We start from the raw sequence: 10,333 nt of genomic DNA on the forward strand, positions 1-10,333 counted from the left end.
CAAATCATGCTACGTGTCCAATACATGTCAACTGGTGAGTCTAATGTTCTTTCACAAGTGCACCAATATTATTTATACCATTTCTACACTAATGCAGTAGCCTGCATAACAATAAATCTTCTATTTTTTGTGAGAATAAAAATTTAGAGTGGAAAGCATAAGAATGTAAAAGAGGCGTGGGGATGTGACAAATGAACAGAGGAAATGTTATTTTAGTGCCAGGAATGTCTTTCTTGTTTATTCTGGACCCTATTTGGAAATTGGCATCTTTTGAAATTTGTGTGAAATTGGCAAAATTGCTAAATTCTGACCACTTTATTGGATAGTCGAAATTGGTAAATGGGTGGTTTCTTGTACTCATTTGATAGAAAAAATGGAGTTTTAGCAAAATAGTTATGATTTTTGTCGGCTAGTACACTGTAATTGGCCAAAAATAGGGCTCAAAGTGGGCAAAATCGCCGATGCGTAAACATCGTCGAGACCGCTAACTTCGTGAGAGCATAATTCCATAAGTTTTCCATCAAATTTTATACTTTTGGTGTCATTATGATCGGGAAAAGATTCTCTATCTTTCCATAAGAAAAAATAATTTTTTCTTTTTTTGAAAATTTGTCAACCCTGAGAACAAGTCTGGGAGAGGGCCTGTCGACCCTTCAAGGGTTAACCTTTCCCTAGTGATATTATTTTTTAAAGTAACAAACTGACACAGTTTATTAACTACAGCATCCATATAGCCATGTGATGCAATATTTTGTTATATTCCACAGCTGGTCAGAGGGTGAGAACCACCTTGTGTTCAACATGTTGCCAGGAACTGCACCCGTGTTTGATACCACACTCAGCTTGCAGCGTGGCAAGGTGATTGTTGCTGGTGGAGGCTTTTCTTCCCTCACCTACCGCCGGGGCTATGATGTTTCAATCCCTGTGTATAATCCAGCCCACCAGGACTCTCCCATAGGAAGAAAACCAGTGTAAGTTAATATTATTTATTTACCCTTTGCTTTATCTATTTGGTCTAATGAAGAGTTACAGTGAAAGTCTCATAAAGTGAACTAATAGCTCCAAGTGAGTAGCAGGAACAGTGCTGTAACCACTTCATCATGGAGCTTCAAATTGATTGAATTTACATCTATCATTTTCCTTGAGGACTCTTTTGGGGGCCAATGATTCCACAGGCTGGGAACCATGTCATACACTCCACCCCCCATTGACCCATGGCTGCGTCCACCACCCCACGCCCCATTAACCCATGGCTGCGTCCACCACCCCACGCCCCATTAACCCATGGCTGCGTCCACCACCCCAGCACAACCACCACAACCAGCTGCTAATATCCAACAACCACCACCAGACCACATCTGGGATTGGCAGTTGGATGTACATTTTGACCCAGTCTCAGTCAATTTGACAACACACAAAACAGAATCTAGGCCAACTGTACTCTCAGGAATGATGTCACATAACTTGAATTCTTTTAACTATGTTTGATGAACCCTTTATACAAATTATTGTGAAGGAAACCAAGAGATACTTCCAGTATACAATGACAAATACCATGGTTTCACTGCGCTTATAACTACACTGTTGGAAGGACACAGCTGTGTCTGAGATGTATCTCTTGTTTGCCACAATAATGCTTATGTCACATGTGTATATGAACAGTACTCATCATACTGGTTGACTGACTGCCTAATTTGTACTCTGACCTTCAGTGATCTCATCCCATCAACAGATTTATCCTGCTGTTACGTATGCTACACTTCTCAGACAAGACGAGGTCTGACAGGAATGTCATGCCATACAAGATCAAGGATATTTTTTTATCTATCTCAGACAAAAGTTCAGTGAACCTTGCCACTGACAAGTCTTTGAGTCGATCCAAAGGTAGACTGTCATGTGTGTAAACATGACAGACATGTGTGATATAGTGTGTGGATCACATAAAATGTACCCAGGCTCAGTGCAGGTATTAGTACCACTGAGGTGTAGGTGTTTCATGCCAGTGACATCATGGCATTTTGGTGTCATGACAAACATGATATAACATTGTTGACGTCGATCCACCACCATGAAATGAAAGAGACAGGAAAAGTGAACAGAAGCAGCAATGAACCCATTCTGAGAACCACTGCTGTCATCAATTACACTGCCAGTGTGTATTTGGTGGACAATGGGTTTGTTGATTGTGTCTGTAAGAGTTACAAGTGGTACATGAAATTTTTATCCATCTCGTGGACATATCAGTGCTCAGTGCATACAATATGTACCAGATGAGGACCAGCAACAGACCACCATATGTCCACTTTTGTTTGTTTGTCATCAGGCGAATAATACTGAAATACCAAATCACAACATGTATACTACACAATCACCACTGTAATGATCACCAAATACTCTTCTCATCTGAAGCAAGATGATCACTTCCTAATGATATTTCCTGCTACAGACAGATGTGTATGATTTTCCAGTGGGCAGTGGAGAACAATATGATGTTCAGTGGTGATAAGTTCCAACTGCTTAAATATGGAAATAATGAAGAAGGCAAAATGAACACTTTATACAAAATTCAAGAAGATTGTCTTTCTTTCAAAGAACACAATAAGACTAAGGTCATAACAGCTAGGGAGATGATGAGGTGGATAATGAGAACTTTCGAAATGAAAGAAGTAATGCCAATGGTGACACTTCAGATTGCTTGTGCTCTGTCATTTAGAATATTATTCAGTGTTAGTGGCCCTATTCAGGGAAGGAGATATATCAGAACTGGAACAGGTACAGAGATCATTTATGGTCCACATAGATCTAATGAAGCATTTAAACTACTGGGAACACCTTCAAGTCTTGAATATGTACTCACTGGAGTGGAGGAGAGAGAGATTCATGATAACATATACCTGGACAGTACTCAAGGGCTTTGTCCCAAATCTGCACACCTACCATAACAATATACTGGAGTGAGAGATATGGGAGGAAGTGCAAAAAAACAAAAAAAAAGTGAGAAAGCAGGCATGCAGTGAGCACAATAAGAGAACATTGTATTAGTATCCATTGCTTCAAACTATTCAGCATCTTTCCAGAAGATATCAGAAACACTGCTGGAACAAGTGTAGAAGTCTCAGAAAGGAAATTGGATAAATATTTTTACCAGGCGCCAGATCGACCAGGGTGTGATGGATGTGTGGGCCAGTGGTGGCCCATTGGCTCACTGTGAGCAGTAAATTTTGGCCTAGATATGAGAGAATGGATCTATTGGTAGTGTGCACCATATAAAACAAATCTTGCAGCATGCAGTGCCCATGCACTCTGCCCCAGGGCCAGACTCATGGAACTCCGTGTTCATCAAGAACTGCAAGAAGCCCCTATCACGAGCCTTTTCCATCCTATGGAGAGGGAGCATGGACATGGGGGTCGTCTCACAGTTACTAAAAACAACAGACATAGCCCCACTCCACAAAGGGGGCAGTAAAGCAACAGCAAAGAACTACAGACCAATAGCACTAACATCCCAAAAACAACAGACATAGCCCCACTCCACAAAGGGGGCAGTAAAGCAACAGCAAAGAACTACAGTGGACCCCCGCATAACGATGGCATCACATAGCGATTATTTCGCATACCGCTTACTTTAATTGCAAAAATTTTGCCTCACATACCGCTTAAAAACCCGCTTACCGATTTTCGTCCGAGACGTGTCCAATGTGCGGCCTGAGCCACGCTCACATGTTCCGCCAGTGGCATTGTTTACCAGCCAGCCTCCGCGGTAACATCCAAGCATACAATCGGAATATTTCGTATTATTACAGTGTTTTCGGTGCTTTTTCTGGAAAATAAGTGACCATGGGCCCCAAGAAAGCTTCTAGTGCCAACCCTACAGCAATAAGGGTGAGAATTGCAATAGAGATGAAGAAAAAGATCATTGATAAGTATGAAAGTGGAGTGCATGTCTCCGAGCTGGCCAGGTTGTATAATAAACCCCAATCAACCATCGCTACTATTGGTGGTACAGCTGCTGCTGCTGCTGCTGCTGCTGCTGCACTGTCAGCTGCTGCTGCTGCTGCACTGTCAGCTGCTGCTGCTGCTGTAGCACCGTTGTTGGTGTGGCTTATTGAGAATACCAAGAAACAATTAACCCCAGAGGATTTGCCACCCAGGATAACCCAAAAAAGTCAGTGTCATCGAAGACTGTCTAACTTATTTCCATTGGGGTCCTTAATCTTGTCTCCCAGGATGCAACCCACACAAGTCGACTAACACCCAGGTGAACAGGGAAAAATGCCTGGAACTAGTGCTCATATTGGTGAATTTAAAGCCAGCAAAGGTTGGTTTGAGAGATTTAAGAATCGTAGTGGCATACACAGTGTGATAAGGCCTGTTCTGGAAGAAAATGCCAAACAGGACCTACAGTACTCAGGAGGAAAAGGCACTCCCAGGACACAGTGTCTCATCAGTCATTGCTGCATCTTCAATAAAGGTAAGTGTCATTTATTCTTCATTTAGTAGAGTAGTACATGCACAATATATATTGTGCATGTACTACTCTACTATTGTGCATGTATCCTTCTCTTTGTGTGTGGGAAAATGTATATTTCATGTGGTAAAATTTTTTTTTTCATACTTTTGGGTGTCTTGCACGGATTAATTTGATTTCCATTATTTCTTATGGGGAAAATTCATTCACATAGCGATTATTTCGCATAACAATTACCCCTCTTGCACGGATTAAAATCGTTAACCGGGGGTCCACTGTACAGACCAATAGCACTAACATCCCATATCATAAAAATCTTTGAAAGGGTCCTAAGAAGCAAGATCACCACCCATCTAGAAACCCATCAGTTACACAACCCAGGGCAACATGGGTTTAGAACAGGTCGCTCCTGTCTGTCTCAACTATTGGATCACTACGACAAGGTCCTAAATGCACTAGAAGACAAAAAGAATGCAGATGTAATATATACAGACTTTGCAAAAGCCTTCGACAAGTGTGACCATGGCATAATAGCGCACAAAATGCGTGCTAAAGGAATAACAGGAAAAGTCGGTTGATGGATCTATAATTTCCTCACTAACAGCACAGAGAGTAGTCGTCAACAGAGTAAAGTCCGAGGCAGCTATGGTGAAAAGCTCTGTTCCACAAGGCACAGTACTCGCTCCCATCTTGTTCCTCATCCTCATATCCGACATAGACAAGGATGTCAGCCACAGCACCGTGTCTTCCTTTGCAGATGACACCCGAATCTGCATGACAGTGTCTTCCATTGCAGACACTGCAAGGCTCCAGGCGGACATCAACCAAATCTTTCAGTGGGCTGCAGAAAACAATATGAAGTTCAACGATGAGAAATTTCAATTACTCAGATATGGTAAACACGAGGAAATTAAATCTTCATCAAAGTACAAAACAAATTCTGGCCACAAAATAGAGCGAAACACCAACGTCAAAGACCTGGGAGTGATCATGTCAGAGGATCTCACCTTCAAGGACCATAACATTGTATCAATCGCATCTGCTAGAAAAATGACAGGATGGATAATGAAAACCTTCAAAACTAGGGAGGCCAAGCCCATGATGACACTCTTCAGGTCACTTGTTCTATCTAGGCTGGAATATTGCTGCACACTAACAGCACCTTTCAAGGCAGGTGAAATTGCTGACCTAGAAAATGTACAGAGAACCTTCACGGCGCGCATAACGGAGATAAAACACCTCAATTACTGGGAGCGCTTGAGGTTCCTAAACCTGTATTCCCTGGAACGCAGGCAGGAGAGATACATGAATACATGATTACATACTCCTGGAAAATCCTAGAGGGACTAGTACCGAACTTGCACACGAAATCACTCACTACGAAAGCAAAAGACTTGGCAGACGATGCAACATCCCCCCAATGAAAAGCAGGGGTGTCACTAGCACGTTAAGAGACCATACAATAAGTGTCAGGGGCCCGAGACTGTTCAACTGCCTCCCAGCATACATAAGGGGGATTACCAACAGACCCCTGGCAGTCTTCAAGCTGGCACTGGACAAGCACCTAAAGTCGGTTCCTGATCAGCCGGGCTGTGGCTCGTACGTTGGTTTGCGTGCAGCCAGCAGCAACAGCCTGGTTGATCAGGCTCTGATCCACCAGGAGGCCTGGTCACAGACCAGGCCGCCGGGGGCGTTGACCCCCGGAACTCTCTCCAGGTAAACTCCAGGTAATGAGAAAAAAATCTGTGACTGTTTTTAGATTAAAACAGCGACTTTGCAGTGTATTTCTTATGGTTTTTATGGTTGTATTTGTGGATTCTTGGTCTCATTTGACAGAATGGAAGATATATTACAGAAATAGAGATGATTTTGATAGGTTTTAGTAGTGAAAATAGCATGAAATTGAGCTCAAAGTAGCAGAAATGTTAAATTTTTCCCAATGTTCAAAAGTAAACATATGATGTCACATGTCCAGTACACGTCATTTAGTGGGTCTAATATGTGTTCACAAATGTGCTGATATTATTTATACAATTATTACAATATTACATAACAGTAAATCTTCTGTTTTGTGGTGTGAATAAAAATCTTTTTTGTGAATAAAAAATCAAAATGGAATTCATCTGTAAAGCCTGGAAACATAACTGATAAACAGAGGAAATGTTATTTTAGTGCCAGGAATTCCTGCATTGTTTATTCTGGGCCCTATTTTGAAATTGGAGTACATTTTGAACTTTGTGTGAAATTTGCCAATTTCTGATCACTTTATTGGGTAGTTGAAATAGTTGACTGGGCAGTTTCTTTTGCTCAGTCGATAAAGTAGAAGTGATACTAGCAAAGTAGCTAAGAACTTGGTCAATTGGAATAATGTAATTAGTCTAAAATAGGAGTCAAAGTAGGCAAAATCACCGACGCATAAATATTGCTGATGCAGCAAAATTTGCGAGAGCGTAATTTCATTAGTTTTCCATCAAATTTTGTACTTTTTGTTTTATTACCTTTGGAAAAAGATTCTCTACTATTTCATAAGAAAAATAACAAAAGAAAAAAAATTTGAAAATTCTTGGACCCTGTGGACAAGGCATAGATCTACGGCTTGGACCCTCAAAGGGTTAAGTGATGCATGACTGTGTACTACAAGGAGGCTCACATGTTGGTAATAAAACACACAGTACAAGAAGTTGTCTATGTTTTTCTCTACAGCTGAGGCATTGACGTGTGTGTCAGTAGTAGCACATGGTAAACACCACTCTTCTTGTGTTTCATTTTCTGTGCTTTTGATTTTGTTAATGACCATTGTTCTTTAATTTGTTTTTTTATTTACTGTGCCTGCAGTATATAAGCCACTTCTCCATACATATGTTGCACTTTAACCCTTTGACTGTCGCGGCCGTATATATACGTCTTACGAGGTACCGTGTTTGACGTATATATACTCATAAATTCTAGCGGCTTCAAATCAACCAGGAGAAAGCTGGTAGGCCTACATGTGAGAGAATGGGTCTGTGTGGTCAGTGTGCACCATATAAAAAAAATCCTGGAGCACGCAGTGCTTAATGAGAAAAAAAAACTCCGACCGTTTTTTTTAATTAAAATGCCGACTTTGTGGTCTATTTTCGTATAGTATTTATGGTTGTATTCTCATTTTGTTGGTCTCATTTGATAGAATGGAAGACATATTATAGAAATGGAGATGACTTTGATTGATTTTACTATAAAAAGAACCTAGAAATGGAGCTCAAAATAGGGGAAATGTTTGATTTTTGCCAATGTTCAAAAGTAAGCAAATGATGCCATTTTCCAGTAAATGTCCAACTAGCCATTCTAATATGCAGTCATGAATGGGTTGATGTTATTTATACAATTATTACAGTATTGCAGTAGTCTGCATAATAGTAAGTCTTCAATTTTTTGTTTGAATAAAAATTCAAAATGGAAAGCAAGAGTAATATCAGAGGGGCCTGGAAACACGACTGATGAGCAAAGAAAATGTTATTTTAGAGCCAGGAATGTCTGCATTGTTCATTCTGGACCTTATTTTGAAATTGTCATATTTTTTAGTTTTCGTGAAATTGGCCAAATTGGAAATTTCTGACAACATTATTAGGTAGTTGAAATCGGTAAATGGGCAGTTTCTTGTACTCAATCGATAGAAAAAATGGAGTTCTAAGGAAATAGCTATGAGTTTGGGCGACTGGAACAATGGAATTAGCCAAAAATAGGGCTCAAAGTGGGCGAAATCGCCGATTTGTAAACGGCGCCGAGGTCGCTAACTTCGCGAGAGCATAATTCCGTCAGTTTTCCATCAAATTTCGTTTTTTTGGTGTCATTACAATCGGGAAAAGATTCTATCATTTCGTAAGAAATTTTTTTTTTTTTTTTTTTTTTTAAATTTTGCGACACCAGGACGTAAGACGTATATATACGGCCGCGACAGTCAAAGGGTTAATTAAGATAGATGGACTGAACACATCAACTCCAGACTGAAGGACTGATTACCTCAAGCTCCTCTTCATCTTCTATTGTTGTTTTCTGTATTGGACTGAAGAAAGCCCTGGTTGGCAAAATCTTTCCACAATAAAGATACCCAAATGTTCCATAAATGTTTCATTTTATGTCTGCTTTGTTTCCTTGCCTTTTATTATTTTATAAACTGCCATGAAAATTATACAGTAGAGGATGGCTGAGACTGTTATATTGTCTTGTTAACAGAGCATCCCGACGCTGGCTGGTGGTGTCTTCGCAGGTAAACATTCATCGTGACTACCGTGAAGACCTGGAGGCCCAGCGTCTCGACAAGAAGACGCAGCCTGATGACTTGCTTGTCTTAGACAAGTGTCAACACTTTACCAACCTGACAGTGAGGTGTCAAGGCTCCAAGATGTTTGTCTACCCTGATGTACTCAGAGTAAGTACTCTAGCATGATAAACATTATAACAGCTTCAAGATGTTTGTCTACCCTGACATACATATAATGATAAACATTATAACATGTTTATTCCATATATCAGGTGATGGAGTGAAGTCACTGGCTGGCAAAACATTTCCTCACTAAACATTCCCAGATGTTCCACAAGTGTCTCATTCTTCAGCTTGTGGGATTTGTAACCATTTATATGACAAGTATATGAGTGTTAACGTGGCTGCTTCACTCTCACTTCTTCTTGCTTCACTCTCACTTCTTGCTTCATTCTCACTTCTTCACTTCACTAGAGTTCTGCAGCAAATGGTTAGTAGACAACAAACTCTCGTTACACCTCGGGAAAACGGAAGCCATGCTCTTTGGCATGAAACATAAACTGAGAAGGGTAAATAATTTTAATGTCCGGTGTAATGGGAAACCTGTCAGTTCACTTTCCTCAGTAAAATATCTGGGAATCCCCTATGACCCATGCATGCCAGGAGAATTGATAGGAACAGTGTAGTAAAGAAAGTGAATGCCAGGCTGAAGTTCCTCTACAGACAAGCACACTGTCTACCTACTGAGGCTCACAGGACCCTATGTCTAGCCTTTATACTTCATAGTACTCTGCCTTGACAAAAAAACTGAAAGACTGCAAATCACCTGTAACAAAATGGTAAGATTCATCCTGGGTCTGGGACCAAGGGAACATGTAGGCCAGGATGAATTGCAACAATTGGATATGCTGAATGTTGAAGACAGAGTAAAACAACTGAAGTTAAATCAAGTTTATAAAATTGCTCACAAACAGTGTCCAGAATATCTTGCTGCTAATTTTGTCAAGGTTGGGAACCAAAGCAATCATAGTATCAGAGGGAGAGAACACAACTTTGTAGCACCCACAGCCAGTAGCCAGGCTTCAAACACCTTTTATTGTACAGCAATAAAGGAATGGAGCAGACTGCCTGCACATGTCAAAGCCAGTCATAGCATGAACCAGTTCAAGAAGAGAGCCAAAAGGTGCCTAATGGATGTAGCGACAGAATGGGAAGAGAATGATTTTTTATTTTTTATCTAATACGCATGTAAATATAAACAACTAATTTTACCTTATTCCGAGTATATCTCCTTTATAGTATGAAATAAGATATGATCTCCTTTATAGTATAATAATAAGATATTATCTCCTTTATAGTATAATAATATGGTATTAACCCTTTCAGGGTTTCTGACATACTAGTACATCTTACGCACCAGGGTTATTGACATACTTGTACGCATAAATTCTAGCGTCCTCAAATCAAGCAGGAAAAGGCTGGTAGTCCTAGATGTGAGAGAATGGGTCTGCGTGGTCAGTGTGCGCGGTACAAAAAAAATCGGGGACCCAGTGGTGCATTGTGGGAAAGCCATATCTAGTGCTAAGAAACTCCTCACTCCTCGGCTAATTGGGGCTCTTTTGTTC

At 40.5% G+C, this 10,333-nt stretch overlaps 1 protein-coding gene across 1 annotated transcript; it reads left to right on the forward strand.

Moving 5' to 3' along the window:
- Window positions 1-767: 767 nt before the first annotated feature.
- On the forward strand, window positions 768-8,876 carry LOC138851955 (exostosin-2-like; the record flags this gene model as incomplete). The annotated part of the gene is made up of 2 exons (XM_070081523.1): window positions 768-971; window positions 8,681-8,876. Coding segments are annotated over 2 exons (400 nt in total), but the record flags the coding sequence as incomplete, so codon positions are not given.
- Window positions 8,877-10,333: the final 1,457 nt, after the last annotated feature.

Source organism: Cherax quadricarinatus, unplaced genomic scaffold (genome assembly GCF_038502225.1).
Source record: "Cherax quadricarinatus isolate ZL_2023a unplaced genomic scaffold, ASM3850222v1 Contig2986, whole genome shotgun sequence".
Classification (NCBI taxonomy): domain Eukaryota; kingdom Metazoa; phylum Arthropoda; class Malacostraca; order Decapoda; family Parastacidae; genus Cherax; species Cherax quadricarinatus.